Consider the following 19,699-nt stretch of genomic DNA (forward strand, 5'->3'; position numbering starts at 1 on the left):
TCATGGACAGCAAGGACTCCAGGCAAACACTTCACATTATCACAGTTCCCGAGAATTCATAATAAATAAAAACACAATAACTGGAAAAACAAATTTAATGCAGGGACTGCCGTTTCCCTTCCTAACCTCTGTTTGCTTGTCTCATCGTCTCCCTTCAAACTCAGCTCGAACATGCCCGGGTGACCCAGACGGAGCTGATGCGCGAGTCCTTCCGCCATAACCAGGAGATTGGGGAGCTGCTGCAGAAACAGGAGGAGTTGCAGGAGAGGCTGGCCGAGGAGGCCAGGGCACGAGAGCAGCTGGCTCTGGAGCTTCACCGAGCTGAGGGTGAGTTTTTTTTTCTTTTTTTTTTAGCAAGTGAAAATACTTTTTTTGTCTGTGTGTATTGGTAATATTTGGGACATTTGTGTCAGAGCTTCTGAAAGAAATGTCTCTCAAACAAACAAAAACACCACATCTTGCGTCTATATAATTACACTAGCCTGTGCTGCAATTTTTTTTAAAATTTCTTATGTGATTATTTCTAATTGATGATCTGAATGCTGAAGTGTTGGCGTTTCAGAGTGATGAGGGGGAGCAGAAGGCACTGCAGCATAAAAGACGTGGGTGTATGTGCGTGCGTGTTTGGGGGAGGGGTGTTTCACGGACTGATGGGATCAGCTGTTTATAAGGGAGCGTGGAGGAGCGCGAGACCATCTGTGATGAAACACACATGAAAACATGTATTTGTGAGGCTGTTTTCCTATTGTGTTGGGATGTCTGTCTGAATGTGAGCCCAGCTAACAAGGGAAGGGTGAGGGATAGCTGTACTTATTTTATTTTATTTTTTTACTACTTTATTAATCCCCGTAGGGCAATTCTTCCTCTGCGTTTAACCCATCCTAACTGTGTAGCTAGGAGCAGTGGGCAGCTGCCGTGCAGCACCCGGGGACCAACTCCAGCTTGTCTTGCCATGCCTTGGTCAGGGGCACAGATAGGAGTATTAACCCTAACATGCATGTTTCTTTTGATGGTGGGGGAAACCGGAGCACCCGGAGAAAACCCACCGCAGACCAAGGGAGAACACACAAACTCCACACAGAGAACGGCCTGGGGTGACCCCCAAGGTTGGACAACCCTGGGGTTTGAACCCAGGACCTTCTTAATGTGAGGCGACAGCGCTAACCACAGGGCCGCCGTGCCATACGTAGTTAGATGATCATTATGGAGAGGAATACATTTGTAAGAGAGAATTAGAGAACATGTTTAACCCTTTATCTCGTGCTCTTTGTGATCACGAGGTCTTTTGCCCCGTCAGCACAAAAGTAAGTGCCATGGTAAAACTTGTGGGGCCAAGTTGTCCGATGTTGTGTCCCTGTCAGAGACAACTGGTCTTTGAGAGGGCTGACCGGTGCGACCACATGCGTATGCACACACCAGAGACACTACTCGGTTTTGTTTTTGTCCAGTCAGTGGTGGGGCCATCTTTCTTTCTGGTTTCAAAACGTTGAATTCTGGACATATCGAGCAGTGGTGAGTTGACCAACAATAATGTCATATAGATTTGTTTGTTGAGTTGTTGTGTCCTGGTAGGATGTTTGCTTTGTGCCTGTAACCTGATAGAAGTGCTGGAACATTTGAAGCCATAAAAGTTACTCACATGGTGACCAAATTTGCACGGCATTATGCAGTGGAGTGAGAAATCAATGCAAAGGTCTTTAAATTATTGTAAATGGCTGATATTAGTTTAGCTGTGGTTGAGGATGACATTATGCAACTCGGTCAACTTGAACAGGTGTAGTGAAGTGTGTACTTTATGAATATATATATCCGTGTTGTGCTCCTGTTGAATGTTTCATAATACATTTTCAGTAGCTCAGTGCATCCCCTTCATCTATCCATCCATCCATCCATCTAGGCATTTCCTGTACCTGCTTAATCCATTTTTAGGTTGTGGGAAGCTTCCAGCAGATACTGGGTGGAAAGCAGGGAGACACTGTGGACAAGTCGCCAGTCCATCATAGGGCCCAGACACACATTCCCTCACACACCGTTCACACCTATGGGAGATTTAGAGGCTCCAATTCACCATATATGCATGTTTTGCGACTGTGGTGGGAACCTGAAGCACCCGGAGGAAACACACACAAGCAGGAGGAGAACATGCCAAGTACTAAGGCACCAATACTCCCTAATGCCTTTCAGTTAAAGTGAAATTCTCTTCATGTTAATCATCACTCTCCTATTCAGATGCTATTTTGGCTATTACTTCCCTTTTGTTTTTGAGTGACTTCGTTGTATGCTTTTACATCCTCGTGTTCTAAGGTCACGGAGGCCAAACAGGAATAATCCTCATCTTTGTGTCAGGATTACCCGTGCCGGTAACTGCTCAGGGTGCGGCTTTTTTAAAACTGGTTTTGAATTAACCCAGGAGACAGACTTGACCTGGAAGAGGATCCTCTTCAGTGACTGACATAAACCATTAGGTGTTTAAAAGACTGGAGGAGATGTGAAATAGCCTTGTGTTACACCAGAAGTTAAAGAACAACTAGATGTAGAGATGTATGGTCGTGAGGCCTGTGTTTTCATTGTTGTGTGTGTGTCTGTGTGTGTGGGCCTTAGGCAAGCTTGTTTTTTGTGGGGTAAAAGTTCAGTGTGGATTCAGATTCACAGTAGACCTGTTGAGAAAAGGTACCACAAGTAGAGCATCAGTTTTACATGTAGTTTGATTTTTTGTTGTTTTGCTTGTTGGGAAATGCACATACTGAGATGTGTTTTTCAGCCAGTGATCAGTCATTGGTGAAAGCTTTATTATTTTTTTTCCAACATTGACTGATGATCTATTTGCTTGTTATCAAGACAGCCTCTCTGTTTCTATGAGACCGAGCCAAACACATCTCTTGTGGGATTATCGCCTTTGATTATCCCAGTACATGTCACTACCCATACCTGCACCTAAATATGCCAAGGACTTTCTGTTGACAGGGATAATTGTTGTGTTTGGGATTTAACAATGCAAATACCAGTTAAATTTCAAGATAAACTGTTGCCCAGGGCTCACCTTTGGCATCAAGCCTCATTTGAGAAGGAAAATGTAGAGCCAAAAGCTTTGAAGTGTAGTGAATACCACTAACTTAATTAAAACATGGAAGTTAATATTTGGTGAACTCCTGTGGACCTACGCATTTAGTTGCACAGCAGCCTTTCTTTGTGGACCTTGCTCCTCAGATGTGTAAAAGGGGGACGATACCTAATAGTTTGGAGAAGTGAGAGGACTCGTGCATGTTTTAGCTGAAACAAGAAGCAGGGTTTTAGCTGTTGTCTGAATTGTATTATTTTCCTGCAAAAATAGACTTTTCCCCCATGATGGATATAATTCAGGTATATAAACAACATTCAAACTACTCAGGCTTTTCAGGTGAGGCAAGTTGAGAAACCTGAGTCATGTGCAACATGTTTTCTTAAGAATACCATAACCCATTACAAACAATGCAATTTAGGACTTTGTAATGCGTGTGACAATGTACTGCCCAACTGCTTTACCATTTAATTGGTAGCTTATTTCCGTAATATTCGTGTAGTTTGACAAACAAAAACCTTCACCTAGGGCGTCCGGGTAGCGTAGCGGTCTATTCCGTTGCCTACCAACACGGGGATCGCCGGTTCGAATCCCCATGTTAACTCCAGCTTGGTCGGGCGTCCCTACAGACACAATTGGCCGTGTCTGCGGGTGAGAAGCCAGATGTGGGTATGTGTCCTGGTCGCTGCACTAGCGCCTCCTCTGGTCGGTTGGGGCACCTGTTCGGGGGGGAGGGAGAACTGGGGGAATGGCTTGATCCTTCCACGTGCTACGTCCCCCTGGTGAAACTCCTCACTGTCAGGTGAAAAGAAGCGACTGGCGACTCCACATGTATTGGAGGAGGCATGTGGTAGTCTGCAGCCCTCCCTGGATTGGCAGAGGGGGTGGGGCAGTGACTGGGACGGCTCAGAAGAGTGGGGTAATTGGCCAGATACAATTAGGGAGAAAAAAGGGGGAAAATTCAGACGAAGAAAAAACTTCACCTAACTGAATGACGTTTACATCGCTATTTAGCAGTCGCTCTTGTACAGAGACTGTTACTGTGAATGCAATAGTAGTAAATAGGCCTTATTTCTTTGATAAACCAAATGACAAAGAACCAAACAAAAGCAATGTCAGCTGTTGCTTACCGACGCCCACTTGGACCACAGAAGTATCATATATGGTTGCGTGCTTGGATAGAGGTGTAAAAGAAGGTGAGAAAGAGGCAACTGTAATTTTAACATGAAATGGAGCAAGTAGTTATTAGATTGAGTAGAGAGTATAGATTATTCAATGGAGGAAAGGTGATGTAAGGTCCCGCTGCATAGAGCGCACGCGCACACACACACACACACACACACTTGCTTGCTGGTTGTCCATCGTGCCCGATGATGACCATCTTCTTCTATTTGTGGGTCCTTTGGTGGCTGAATAGTCCGATCCTGGATGCACAGTTGCGGTTGCAGACCGGGCATGTAAAAGTGGTGCTGGAGGGGGTAGGGGTAGCTTTGCGAGCATGCCTCTTCGCACGCTTTGGTACACGGTGTTGTGTGCGCTGGTTTTCCATGTACTTCACTCGCTCTGAGATGTGAGAGCGCCAGGTTGTGCGGCAGAAAGCAAGTTCCTCCAAAGAAGAGGGGTTGATCTGACATCTTTTTAGTGTGGTCTTCATTTGGTCTTTGAACCGCTTCTTCTGCCCACCAGCAGTGCGTTGGCCAAGGCGTAGTTGGCCGCAGAGGACTTTTCGTGGGAGTCGTTCGCTGGGCATGCGGATAACATGTCCAAGCCGCCTGAGTTGATGGTGTTTTAGGGTAGACTCCACGCTGCAGCTGCCTGCCCGCTCCAACACCTCTGTGTGTGGCCTCTGTGTGTGATGTAAGGTCCCGCTGCATAGAGCGCACGCGCGCACACACACACACACACACACACACACACACACACACACACACACACACAGATATACACATGCACACACAAAGTATTTGTTGACATTTCCCATTCTCTGTTGTAAATTACATTTTGCAAACCCAGTCCTGTCGTTTTTTTCCATCTGTGTTTGTCATTTTTTGGCATGTTTATTTTCACTTGTAATACAGTTATGTGTAATAACTTCTGCTTAAGCTGCTCAACTAACAAGTAGAGTTAATGTCAGAGTAGATTTACAGATAAGCTCTGTGTACTCTGTGGACATTGCTTAAGCAGCTGACATTCAAGTGAACAGGGAGAAAGATGTGTGTTGTTAGGGTCACGTCCTTAGGTAAACGCCACATGGCAGAGGATCCTGAGGAACTATCCCCTGACAACACGGATGACTTTTATTTTTTTACCTTGTTCATACTGCCTTGAGTTCCCAAACCACTGTGTTCTCTCACTGTCGTCATCTTGAAAATTCTTTAAAACTATTTACAGTCGCTTTGTAGAAAATATTGATTTCTGAAAACACCTTTCATATTGAAAAGCACAATCGCACATCCCAAGCGTTTGCGTGCTAGCAGTTTGGCTAGCACTGCTACGCTTCTCTTTTCATGGCTGTTAGCATTGTTTAAGTGGTAGGTACAGCTGATAGCGAACAGGGATTTCCGACAGTATGTGTTCTCCGAGTGTATCCGGACTCCTTCCCTGTCGTCTCTGACGTGGATACTGTTGTGCGTAATGCTCACTGACCTGTGACACAATGTGTAATAATGGAACAGTTCATTGTGTTTGCTGCTCAGTCATGGCCACCCTGACGAGCAAAGTGGGTCAGACTTGCCCTTCGCTGTGTGTGTGTGTTTGTGTATGCATCTTTATAAATGCTCCTGTGTTTGGTGTGTGTGTGTGTGTGTACGCGCGCACACACATGCTTAGTTACATGTCTAATTGAAATTTAAAGTGACAGTACAAGGAATTTCCTTTTCAAGTCTTGGATGAGAGATATCAAGTATGTAAGTGTTATGAAGGTGCAGGCTGTGGATGTTCTGTGCTGTCTAATGTAAATGTGCATTTTACCCTCCTTCTTTGGCCACTTTTAGGTCTGATTGACGGCTATACAGGCGAACGGGCTGCCCTAGAAGAGCAGGTGCGACAGAAGGAAGAGCTCCAGCTGAGCCTGGAACAAGAGCTGCAGGTGAGACAACCAGCCTCCCCGGGCGCAGAAAAACGTTGTGTCGTTGTACCTGGGTGGAAGTAGATAGGATGTGTGTGGGAGAGGGTACACTCAACTCACCATTTTAGGTTTGTTTTTGACATTAGAGAAGGGAAGTATGGGTTTGCAAGTTGGGGGTGGTGGGGGTGGTGGTGACATGTTCCAAAGATCCACAACAGGATTCAAACCAAGGATGCTGAATTCACAGGGGTTGTGTCACACGGTAAGTCCTGTTTCATGCTGTCCAGTTTCACGCAACAGCATGAGTTTGAATTCAGTTCATTAATTTCAGACCGGTGGCACTTTGTTATATGTTTTATTGTTTGTTTTAGTATTCATTTTGGGCTTTGATAATGTTGGAAAATAGTGCAAAAAGACTGTGTTTACCAACACAAATGCACATAACACCGCAAATGCAGCCCATCTTTAGTGCTATTACCCAGTTATCAGTCCTATTTAGCCTCAGATTCTTGCCCTCCCCTCAGACTTAAACATCTTTTCACTTCTGTCTGTATGACTGCCAAGCATTTTCATTCAGGTCATAACGGAATAACATTGACCCACACAGGTGACCAGTAGTCGGCTGCATGAGCTGGAGCAGGAGAGGCTGCAGATGCAGGAGGAGCGAGAGCTGTTGTCACGGCAACAAGACGCTATGAGGGAGCACGCAGGGCCCCGTGAGCTTCGTATGTAACCCATAGTTTCCTTATCAGTTCTCATCACCATATGTCGTAAGCTTAGACATGGTTTTGACAGATCATTCTGGCCCCTATGGTTTGTGTGAAATATGATATTAACTAAGGAAAGTATCAGCCTTATAAAGTTGTTTTGTACCCTTTTTAATCTTTTGATTTTGTCTCTATATATGGTTTGATATGTAAATTCCTGAGTCTTCATCAATGCTATTTTTAGATATGAAGTAGGACTGCACAGTTACTTGTCTATTAATCGCGATTTCGATATTTGCTTCCACAACTTATCAACTGTGACCCAGGCAGCTTATTCCCACTGGGTTTAGCTTGCTCTGGTGTAAAGAAAGTATTATTTTGATTTGAAGATGTGCAAATTTTAATGTTTATTTATTTTATCGGTTTATAAAATATATTATGAATGTGTAGGCAGTTTTCTGTTGATTTAAAATGCTCAGTGAAACAATTCAGTTCCCCAAAATGGATGAATAATCATGACAAATAATCATGATTGCAATATTAAGCGAAATAATCGTGATTGTCGTTTTATCCATAATCGTGAAGCCCAAACGTGAAGCAAGTCATAGACCTGGAATGTGGCTCATTCACTTGTTAATACATTCCCAATTAGCGCATAGTCCAAATTGTGAGGGGGCAAAGATAAAAAATGATAACAGGGTTTGAAAGTTAGAATTTGTTCAGCAGGGCTTGAAAATGAAAATACTTGGAAATTTTAAGTAAAACATAAAAATTAACAACTCAGTGTTCAGCCCCTTGCAAGGCCACCTCAACTAGATCATACCATTTTCCTCCTACTCAGTGCTGCTTTTAAGTTTTTAGTGAAACATTCATTAAGCTTCATGCTTACTGAACACATAAAACAAGACGGCATGTCCGTCAGAGACCTTGTAAGATTGCTGGCTCTGGAGTTGAGCACTGTGATAGCGCTGTGTGAAAAGCAGGTTCTGAGTGCTGGGAGAAGATGCATGGTAGATGTTGCCAAGTGTTGAGATAAATCTCATGGCAAAAGAAATGTCCCTCCTGTTATCCTCTTTATTTGTATTAGGATAATAAGGAATAAAATAATGATTATTTGGAATAATTGGGGGCGGCATGGTGGCGCAGTGGCTAGCGCGGTCGCCTCACAGCAAAAAGGGCCTGGGTTCGAACCCTGGGGTTGTCCAACCTTGGGGGTCATCCCGGGTCGTCCTCTGTGTGGAATTTCCATGTTTTCCCCGTGTCTGCGTGGGTTTCCTCTCAGTGCTCCCAGTTTCCTCCAACAGTCCAAAGACATGTAGATCAGGTGAATTGGCCGTACTAAATTGCCCCTAGGTGTGTGTGTGTGTGTGTGTGTGTGTGTGTGTGTGTGTGTGTGTGTGTGTGTGTGGCAGGATAAGCGGTTTGGAAAATGGATGGATGGATAGATGGACAACATTTTCAGTGACTTGAAACAAAATGAGACCAAGGGTTCAGAAATTAATCAGGTTGTTTGTGGAAACTGTTTTCCAATATAACGATCCCTTAGGTGAAGACTCGCATCTACATTATCCAAAAAGTTCCCTTGTGTATCACAAAACTTATTAATTGACAAGCGAATGCTATGAAATTGCTATGAAATATCAAACTTTTCTCTGTAAGAATATTTTATACTATATCCTCTTCACTATAAAAAAGGTATCATAACTGCATCACCAAGCTCAAATAGTGCCAACAAATGGTAAGTGTGTTGCGCCAGGGAATGTAAACAAAGCATCTTCCACAGGGGTAGTTTCAGGAATTCCTTTCACTTGCTTTCACAGCAGCAATTTCTCCATCCTATGGCAGCACGGCTTTAAGCTTACCCTGTGACACCGCCAGGAAAGCCCTGTCATCTCAGTTCTTCCTTTTTTCTATCCTCCAACAGTCATCCTGTTGATGACCAAAACAAGAGCATGCTAAATTCCTGTGCTTTCTTATTCTCCTATAGGCCTAGTTGAAGCTGCAGTGGTTGCAGCACCTGAAGCAGGTGTGTCCACTTTGAGCATGGCCCAGTCGTGTCTTTGTACTTCAGTAGTATGGTTGAGTGGACGTCTGTAAATTTATTCTAACCCTTGCTCGGCAACTTACCAAATAAGTCTTGGAGCTTGCTTGCTATTGGCTCACAAACTCACTTATTCACTAACTGTTGCTTCAGCTTTTTGTTTTGATTTACTTCACCTGGTTCTGGTATATCATGGTAATGTCTTTTGGGTCAATGTTAGCATTCATTTTTAGCATGATCAAATAGAAATAATCTTCAGACATTCACATTTAATCATTATCTCCTTACTGTCAATCATCTTTACTCCAAATTGATACAGACTTGTGTAATGACCTTGTATTGATATGAATATTGTAAATTGTGCTGATATGCTGCTGCTTTGAGTGAGATGATTGGCTAATAATGAATTCCCTCTCCCTTGCCTGTAAAATGCATATGGGGCATGGATATTGCAATATCTGGACTGTCTACGTCTTTGGTCTGTCATTTGCACCTTTTTTTACTTTTGCACTAATCCAGCTGGAGTTTGATCCTGGATGAGGGGTGTTGGTGGGTTCACTAGTGGTAACAGATGGGCAAAAGGGAATGTTATGTTGGGAAGATGACCGAGGTGTTGAGAGAGTCTGAGGTTACCTCATTTTACTCAAATGGAGACTTGTGGTAGTGACCCTATTGTGTGGCACATGTCAACTTTACTATTAAAAGATTTTAAAGGGGGCAAATTGAATGTTATCCTAGTAGATATGCCATGATGGATATATGAATCAACCCAAAAGCAGCTTGACATGTCATTTGTGTGAAATTTAATTCCAAGACTCCTTGACCTCAATCTCCTCAAAGACTCATCTCAACATCCAGTCCATCACTGAATATCCGTTGTAATTTACTGATGCCTAAAATGAGATGGGCCCCACTTACACAACCGGTCATTGATACCTCTCCTCTTTGTCGATCCTTCTTTGGCCCTGCTCTGTAGACCTCCTTGAGGAGACAGAGAAGCTGATGAAAGAGAAGGTGGAGGTTCAGCGTCAGGCGGAGAAGGAGAACATGGACCTTCTGAAGCAGGTGAAACTCCTGGAGGCCGAGCTGGAGGAGCAGGTCAGCAGGGTGATTGAACTGGAGCAGACACGCAAAGCAGAGAGTGGAGACCTGCAACAACAGGTCCAGGCCCTGGAGAAACAGCTAGAGAAGAACAGGAGATTCTTGGATGTAAGTGGAGAAAGCTGTTGGAAACGGGACCCTTGTGTCACCAGTATCTTTTAACACTATTTGATTATTCAATGCCATTTTTTTTCTCATTGAAATCTTGAAAACCAATATTTATTGAAATTAATGAACAGGAGCATCATACAAAGACTATCTAAACCCCCCCCCCCCTTTATAGTAAAGTATCCTTCAGTATACCTGGTGATACAGGACCTGGTGACAGGATGCAGCATGCCTCTTTGAATCACAGAGAACCAGGATTTGCGACACTTCCATGCCATCGGTGTATGGTGTGTGTGTGTGTGTGTGTGTGTGTGTATTAATTACTTCTAAAGCTCTTTGAGTGGCTGCTGCAGCTAGAAAAGCACTATATAAAATGCAACTTGATTGATTGATTGAGTATACATCTTGTTTTCCACAGTTGGCCTTTTGCTGATTTTTATTTTTAATACCTCTGTCAGTGTACTGCGAATTGGGTCATCAGTAAATGACATAATAGCCAAAGCTACATAAAACAAAGACTAGAAGGTACTTTTGTGGCATAAGAATGAATCAACCGAGCAGTTTCTTAAGGTGTTATGCATAAAGCCAGTTGTCTGTAGCCGTTGACGTCAAAAACAAATGTGGCCCACTTTATTCGCACAGCTCTTTATAAACATTGTCACTTTTTTCAATATTTTCTCTTATTTTGATATTTAGGAACAAGCTGTGGACCGGGAACATGAGAGGGACTTCTTCCAGCAGGAAATTCAGAAGCTGGAGCAGCAGCTTAAGAACCCTCCAAAACCAACAGCTGGCTCTGAGCAAAGAAACCGAGAGGTAACAGTAGACGCCATTGCTCTCTGCCAGGGGACGAGGCGGTAACAGAGATGCTCAGTTTGTGAAAATAGATTGTTGTGGTTATGCACATCAGACAATAGAGCTGGTAGAATTACCCAGGCTTACAAGGGCGTGATGCCATACTTGTCTAACAGGAAGTGTTGCATAAATTATAATGATGTTCAGGCTTGTGTTTGTCAATTGGGTAGTAGTGGGTTGTATTTGTACAAGCAGGCAAGATGCAATTCTATGAATTTTTTCAGTAGAAGTAAGATTTGTATATGCTAAGAGCTTTGGCAGTGGGTGAGCGGCTCAGGAGACGGATGCACGAGCGCCCCAATGTTAAGGTTCATAGTTCAAGACAACATCACCGCCAGTCGTGTCACAGGGAACACAGTTGGCAGTGTTCTTAGGAAGCCAGTAGGTGTAACATGTCTCGCCATTGTAGTTAGCAGCTCCTACAAGGAGTGGGGAGTATAAAGTTGCAGGTGGATCTGTGGTAAATCTGAGTTAGTTTCCTGTGGAGAGGCTGTCCTGCAGCTGTCTGGTGTATTGATGTGTATTGGAGAATGCATGTGGAAATCTATGCCCATGCAATGGTGGGACTTTAGGAGAACAGTGCATTAGACATGGAAAATTGAAAGAATATTTTGTGAAGAATATGGCCATGTGTAAATATTTTGTGCTTTATAACGGTTTAAGAACAGTCATGTTGTGTCAGTCCAGTGATGGGAAGTATTCGCTTTAGTCACAAATATGACTAGTCAATAATGGCTTTTTATTGGCTATGCACTTTTGTCATTTGTTTACTGGCTAAATGCAAAATGTGTTTTACATGACATTTCATAATGTAAATAAATGGACGGACATTTCAGAGGTACGTGTAGCTAATCAAAGTTTTGTCTGTCCATATTTTGATTTCTTTTTTTTTCTTTTTTTCTTTTTTTCAAAGATTACATTTTCCCACCTGGTGATCTTTCACAAGAGAGTGTCGGAGTATGTTACAGTAATGAAAGTCGTTCAGTAATGATGAAGTATTCTGCTCATGTCTTGGTCTTGGTGAATGGCTCTAAATAGTATCAGGATAACGTCTGTCTTTTTCAGTATTTTATTCCTGTCAAAAGTGACCTTGTGGGTGGTTTGATTTTTATATTCGGGTCAGTACAAATTTTTCTGTTGTGCATTATTTTTCTTGTTTTGCTAAATTAATTAACTGGAGATGAATGGTTGACAGGAAGCTGAGCTATGTCATTGCCTGATTTTGTTGAATATCACCTCTCTTGTCAGCCGGTACTCTCCCCTGTATATAGTGGCAAATCTCTCCTGCTTGTCTCATAGCCGCTGTCAAGTCTTGAACTGTACTGTGACGAACTTCCCCTGCCGTCAGCGCTAGAGACGTTTGCTTTCTCTATCCATCACATCTTTTCCTACAGACTGACCAGCTAGTATCCCAGAGACCGCTTCAGCCATTTTACAGCTTTTTCTATCAACTAAATAGAAACCTTCCAAATCTATCATCATTAAGCATTCTCTCTTCCTCCCTTTCCTCTTTACCTCCACCCCTCCATCCTCTGTTCCTCTATGCCTCTTCCTTCTCTCTCCCACGGCTATTGCAGGTGGATGGAGTAACCTTTAAGGTATTGCTTCTAGCTACACGTAGAGCCAGCTCCTGTCTCAGAAAGCATTAAATACGGTTTAGTCGTCGTCCCTTCCCCATTAGCCATTAGCATCCTGTCCGTCCTCCTCCCCTCTTTCCACCTACTTTTCATCAGTTTGGTCCCTAACTACCTTCTTGACTAAAAAAGGTACTTGTAGCAACTTACTTATCCTTTAAAAGTTATCCTGTCTCCCCTCGTCCTTTTGCATTTTTGTGACTTTTTGCATATTTTTTTGCTTAAAAAAACAACTGCCGATGCATTTTTTTGTCTGAGTCTTTACAAACAGCATATTTCCATCACAGTGAAAAGGATATTTCAGAAATTTGTTTGATTTTTAAGTTCATGTATCATGAAAAAAATGTAGCAGTCTTTATTGGGGCTAAAATATTATACAGACTAGAATTTTTTTCATACATTTCACATCATGTGTTACTCAGTAACCACCTTTAAAAAATTTTCAGATTATTCTGTCAACATTTTTCTTTCAAAAATAAAATGAAAATAAAAACCATTATTAAAACATTTTTACATTTTATTGTTACAAATCGGAATTACTATTTTAATCACATCACATTTTATGATTCCTTTACATTTGGATTGAATCAAAGCTTTCTTCTTAACACTAGATGGACCAAGGCGGTCGTTTTGACCGTTTTGGATTTTCAGTTTAGTAACATTGTGAAAGAAAAAAAAATACCTGCTGCTCCCTGAATGCTCCTAAAATTGCCTATATTTGCATTAAAATTAGTTTTAGATCAATTCACACAAAAAAGTTATAAGATCTACCTAAAACGACCATGAGCAGTCAAAATGACCACGTGTAATTTGCACGTCATCGTGCGCGTCATGTCACTATTTATGACGTGTGTTAGTCGTGTCATTTCCTTCACGACGTTCGTTGCTCTGTCCTAGAAACACTAGTGTTCTCCAGTGCAGAGTAATAGTCTAAACTTGATTTTTTTATTATTTCCAACATGTCTGGTTACAGACACCGTTTCAGACGCACCATGACTACCACCGCGGTTTTGGAGTATTTACAGGCGTTAGACAGCGGCGATTTTAAATTGTTTGAAAAATAGCATTAAAGTTGTTAAAATGTTAATTTTGGTGTCAGTTATTTCCTAACAAACATACTGACATGAGTATTTATCTTGACAGAATATAGTTTAAAAAAAATGAGTGGTCGTTTTAGGTAGGAGTGAAATCCCAGTCGTTCTGGTGTCTTAAGGACTCTGACAAAAAATGTCTCGTAAATGCATTGTAAGCCGACAGTGTGCGGTGCAGAAGAGGCAAAAAGTCAAGAGGGGATGAATACCAGTGTTAAGTTCTGTAGCAACAACATTTAATTGTGGCCTTCCCAAGACTGTCTGCACTAAATGAGACCCCTTCCCCTCCAAATCTCCCTTTCCATCATTCACACCCTGCTCCTGTCCATCTTGCAGGTTCATCAACTGACCTGCCAGCGGCCCTCCTGTCTAGTGTACTGCACTGTAGCATTTGTCACCCTGAATGACCTGCTCCACTCTTTTCACTTTTCCCCTGTCTTTTACCCTCAACCACTAGTTTCCCTCCTTTCTCAGGTGGATCAGCTGACCTCCCAGCTAGCTGTACATCTATCGGCTATGCTTTGGTGGGTGGTGTCTGAGAATGAGAATATCACTAAATGGTCCCTCCTCTCTCTCTCTCTCTCTGTCTCTTTCTCTTTCTCTCTCTGTCTCTCTGTCTCTCTCTCCCTCGTTCTCTCTCACCACCAGGTGGACCAGCTGACCTCCCAGCTGAAGGAGAAGGCGGATTGGTGCAGTGAGCTGCTGCTCGGCACAGAGCAGCTGCAGCGTGAGCTCGGTGAGCGCGACGAGGAAATTGACAAACTGGAGAGTCGTGTTCGCGAGCTGGAGCAGGCCCTGCTGGCCAGCACTGAGTCTCCGGAAAAGGTGAGGGAGGGAGGGAAAGAGTGTGTGAATGGAGAGCATGCAAGAGAAAGAAGCAGAGAGAGCGCGAGAGAAGAAGGGGGGGGGGGAGCCAGGGAACAATAGCTGCAGAGTGCGTGTGCATGGTTATGTGTATGCCTGTGTGTGGGAATGAGGGAGAGATGACACCACAAGGATGAATGGGAGCTGATTTGGATGCACAGAGAGAGAGAACAATGTGTGGGTGGGTTTGGTCTTGTCCTCCCAGCCACTTGCTGTTGTGCTAAGGTTAGCAGCTGTCAAGATTGCCCCACAGGGTTTGTGGGTGGCTTTGGGGGGAGTTAAAGAATTCAGCAACAAATTATATGGTCCATTTGCCATTATGTTGATTGGAGGATAAATTGCAAGCATTTTTTGCTGCATGATACATAATTATTCATTGTTGATTATGCATGTAGGCGTTTTAAGATTGACCTCCAAAAGATATCATTGAAATTATTTTCAAATAGATTTGCAACAATCACAATGTGTTCCCCTAAGCTTGTTGCTTTTATGCTGCATAGGTTCCTTGGCATTTAACTAGACATTACTAACTCGTGTGTGTGTGTGTGTGTGTGTGTGTGTGTGTGTGTGTGTGTGTGTGTGTGTGTGTGTGTGTGTGTGTGTGTGTGTCTCTCTCTATCTCTCAGGTTGAACATAGGAAGCAGCATGCTTCCATCAGTGAGGGTACATGCTCCATACTGGAGGCCCAGTTGCAGACGGAGAGAGAAGCTTTGGACAGGAAGGAGAAAGAGGTAGTGTGTTACTCAGTTGAAATTAAAGATTTTTTTTTTGTTTTTTGAATGAAGCCCCAATTACTGCTCTTTTTACCATGGCGTTTGATATATTGAAAAACAGCTTAATGTTTATACTTTTCATTAACATGATAAAATTAAATAACCTTCATTTACATACCACATTGCGCACATTTACATGCAAAGTATTAAATTATGTGGTGCATAGTGGGGTTTTTTTCCCTTCATTATAGTTGCCAAATCCAGAAAAATAAGGCAAGTAACAGCAAGTTTGAAGAAGAAGAAGAAGAAGAAGTCAAGTCATTGTGGGTGACGAGTAGATATTGGTGTCCAAACTTGTGAAAGACCTTTGCAAACAAATGCCTCAACGTTAAAACTCAACCACGTTTGTTTTCAGGGAGTTTTAGGGTGTTGTTCCTTATCCGATGCGAGGGTCTAAGGACAGGATGTTGTGTTGCTGTAAAGCCCCATGAGGCAAATTTTTAATTTGTGATATTGGGCTATACAAATAAAATTGACTTGACTTCAGCGGTGGGAAGGTGCTGACACAGCAACACTGGTGTCTATTTCGTTTCAAATGGATCCCTGTGATTTAGAGCGGCTAAACACTAGTGCAGTTATCAGTATCACCTCAGGTGTCAGTAAGTTAAATAAAAACAAGTTTGATGACCCTAGCTTTTATGTAATCTATCCTCTAATATCCTCTCCTTCCCTGATTCCACCAGATTAGCAACCTGGAAGAGCAGCTGGAGCAGTTCAGGGAGGAGCTTGAGAACAAGAGCGAGGAGGTGCAGCAGCTTCACATGCAACTGGAGATCCAGAGGAAGGAGCTCAGCAGCCAGCAGCAGTATATGGAAACCAGGGACAGCATGCTTCAGGTAAACTGTTCCTGTCAATAGTGAGGCAATGGACAGTTTGGAGCTGTTTGGTCCAATTTCTACAGACTATGAAAACTGATCTGACAGATCCTGACCCTAGAATATGAAATTGTTTGTTTTTTGCTTCTTTTTTTCCACAGAGTATTTTCAGGTTTTAAAAGTAGTGTTTTCAGCGCAAGCCTGTCAAATTAGACAAATTATGGTCCTTTTCCTAGCCAATAAAAATGTCCAACTGTTTTCTGGTGTTGACTTATAAACTTGTATCCGAAAGGCAGACAGTCTGACTTGTTAACACATGCAGATAAAGAACTGGCAGACATAAAAAATGGGGTGAGGTTACTGTAATAAATACATTATTATGTCCATATTAAAACCACTAATACACCGACATCTTTATTCAGACATTTTCAAATATGCAAATTGGTACAAAATTGTCATGTTTTTTTGTTTTAGTAGCCTTTTATTTTGAAAAATATTGTTCACAGGTCGTTTGCCAATTTCTGAGACATTTTGCCCATTTATACTGCATGTGCTAATATAACAAATATTTAGGTATAGTTGCATCTTTAGTTGTCCTTTACAGTTCCTGACAAGTCTCATTTTATGCCTGGACATCGAACCGGTCAAAAAGTTGTCCAAAGCTTGTTGTTTGGAGTTCATCTTTGTTTATAGTCTATGTATTATAATCTCTGACTTTTGAAGGTGATGGAAGAAAAGGACAGGGAAATAGAACTTCTTAATGAAAACATCACTAAACTTCAGCACATGGAAACAGCAACTGATAACAAGGTAACGCTGTATGTGAATACGAAATGGACAATGTTCCTTTATGTATTCACATAGCTACATCGTGGTAGTGGTCACTGTGTGTGCTGTAGCTCCCTGTGCATTTTTGAATTCCATAAGGTTCCATTAATTGTTTTTTTATTTGTTCAGTTGGTGTTTTGTTTTTGTTGTTGCTTGTTTTGGTAAGTAGACACAAAGCACCATGCTGTTTTGTGTGGTGTTGATTTGCTTGTATGAGAGGGATTGTTAATTCTCTGTGACCCTACAGTTTCCCTACACTCTTTAAGTCCAGGAATTGGTGTAATTTTTATTTTTTTAAATGATTACTGAAAAAAAATGCATGAGAAGAGTTCGGATTTTATTCTGGTTAGTGCTGCTGTGCACAACTGGGTCACAGAGGTTATTCACAAAACACTGAGTGGCCATGGATCAGTAAAATCATATGTTGGTTTGATATGGTGACATCTACTTTCTTCACTTTAGGAGATGGATCAAAGGGATGAGCTAATAAGGGAGCTGGAGTCCCAGGTGGAGTGCCTGCGAAGTGAACAGGAGCGCCTGAAGAGGAAAAATGAAGAGGAATTGGACCAGCTGAACGCTGTCATTGACACACTACAGCAGGAACTGGTCAACACTGAGCGGAACCAGGCCTCCGAAGAAGAGGAGGACTGCAAGGACCAGCCAGAGAGCGACGACAGTAGGCCAAGTAAGGAGGAATATGATGAAATGAAACAGAAGGTAGACCTGGCCACCAAAGAGCTTGTTTCACTCAAAGCAGAACACGGGAAGCTCCTGGAGACATACAGACGCCTCAAAGAGAATGCTGTAGCATTAGCAGAGACAGAAAAACTGGAGAGCTCGGATGTTGAACTCGAAGACGCTCTCAGGGAGAAAACTGCTGGCCTTGTGGTCATGCAGGCCCAAGTGCAGGCACTAGAACAGAGCGCTACCTGCAAAGTAGAAGAATTAGATCGTCGCATCCAGGAGTTAGAAGACCTCGTCGATGAGAAAGATACCGAGTTAGCCAGCTGTCGCATCCTTGTTGAGCAAGCCCAAAATGACGCAGGCAGCCTACAGCAGAAGGTCTTCAGTCTAGAGGATAAATTAAGGGAAAAGGTGGCTTCAGCACTCGTTGGCAAAGTCCAACTAGAAGCTTTCCAGCAACAACTGCAGTCATCAGAGGATCATAAAGCCAAAGAGCAGGACAAGGACTCCAGTAGACAGACAGAGGCACAAGTATATGACTTTGGAGACTTGGGTATTCCCAAAATGGATTTCTGCGGGATGGCTCAAACCAGAAAAGGTCCAACAGGGAAGGTGATCCATCTGACAGAGAAGCTTCGAGAGCTGGAGGTGGGTCTCAGTGGCATGCAGAAAGACCAGGAGCTCCAGAAGCAACTGCTCTCAAGCTCAGAGGAGGAAGTGTTGGAGTATGAGAGGAGGCTGATTGTGCTCATGGATTTACTGAATCAGATGAAGACCAAGTCTGGTCCACAGCAGAGAACAACATATGTGGAGGTAAGAGATAGATGTCAATCCTAAAGATATCTTGCCCTTCTACCTTACAGCCCAGATCTACTTTTGATATAACATTTATGGGAATCTACATATGAATTTTCTTAGGATGGTGTTTGCTTTTGTATGCATTTGGTATATATATATCAAGGACTTATTTGTTCTATTCAAATTTACCTCTAGTAGTTTTCCGTCTTGTAAAATGCTCATATACAGAGACTTGTAATGGGGCTATTTTGGTGCCAGAGGTAGTGCTTTGCTCCAGTTCTACTGCAGCCTTTAAAAACCCTCTCATGCACTGTTAAAATGGTGGACAAAAGTGTTCATAGGTCAGTCAAAGATGACCTCAAAATCACAAGGATTACAGAAGAAACAAACCGCCACGGTGGCTTAGTGGTTAGCGCGGTCGCCTCACAGTAAGAAGGACCTGGGTTCGAGCCCCGAGGTGGTCCAACCCTTGAGGTTGTCCCGGGTCGTCCTCTGTGTGGAGTTTGCATGTTTTCCCCGTGTCTTTGTGGGTTTCCTCTAGGTGCTCCAGTTTCCTCTCATAGTCCAAAGACATGTAGGTCAGGTGAATCGGCTGTACTAAATTGTCTCTAGGTGTGAATGTGTGTGTGTGTGGGTGTGGGTGTGGGTGGGTGGATGTGGGCCCTGTGATGGCCTGGCAGCCTGTCCAGGGTGTCTCCCCACCTGCTGCCCAATGACTGCTGGGATAGGCTGCAGTGACCCTGAGAGCAGGATAAGTGGTTTGGATAATGGATGGATGGAAGAGCATTGTATGTTTTGATACAATTTGATACGATTCAATTATTCTACACCTTTGTAAGATTCCTCAGACATTCACTTTGTGTCACAGCTGCTCTATTTGAAACATTACACAAAAACACATACACACTGACATCTCTGGCACAGAAAGCCTGGTGGGGCACAATAAACTCTGTATGGGCAGCATCCGAATCTTGAATGAAACGACCAACAAATCTACCTGCTCAATGAATCCAAACACAAACGCACCTCATCAATGAATGAAAGCACAGATGCACACATTAACGTAACGCTGCGCAGGAGTTAGCAGAAGTGGAGACAAGGGATATGAGTGACATTATTAGTAACGGCATTGATCTTACACAACTAGAATACCACCTTGTTTTACAGCATCGCATTACGAATCAAAGTTATCAAGCAGCAGGGGTTAAATTAGGATTTGTTGGGGGGGGGGGGGTTCTGTGGTTTCAGGGTTGCATGGGTTAAATGGACTGCATT

At 42.9% G+C, this 19,699-nt stretch overlaps 1 protein-coding gene across 1 annotated transcript in view; it reads left to right on the plus strand.

The window, feature by feature from the left end:
- akap9 (A kinase (PRKA) anchor protein 9) overlaps positions 1-19,699 on the plus strand; it is a 93,757-nt gene that overhangs the window by 57,668 nt on the left and 16,390 nt on the right. The window contains exons 22-31 of the mRNA XM_056298324.1: positions 165-327; positions 6,052-6,146; positions 6,733-6,850; positions 9,850-10,082; positions 10,779-10,898; positions 14,311-14,487; positions 15,153-15,257; positions 15,983-16,135; positions 16,838-16,924; positions 17,405-18,439. Of these exons, the coding sequence (XP_056154299.1) occupies positions 165-327; positions 6,052-6,146; positions 6,733-6,850; positions 9,850-10,082; positions 10,779-10,898; positions 14,311-14,487; positions 15,153-15,257; positions 15,983-16,135; positions 16,838-16,924; positions 17,405-18,439 (2,286 nt within the window). The remainder of the gene's footprint in view (positions 1-164; positions 328-6,051; positions 6,147-6,732; positions 6,851-9,849; positions 10,083-10,778; positions 10,899-14,310; positions 14,488-15,152; positions 15,258-15,982; positions 16,136-16,837; positions 16,925-17,404; positions 18,440-19,699) is intronic.

This window comes from Lampris incognitus, chromosome 18, assembly GCF_029633865.1.
Source record: "Lampris incognitus isolate fLamInc1 chromosome 18, fLamInc1.hap2, whole genome shotgun sequence".
Lineage (NCBI taxonomy): Eukaryota > Metazoa > Chordata > Actinopteri > Lampriformes > Lampridae > Lampris > Lampris incognitus.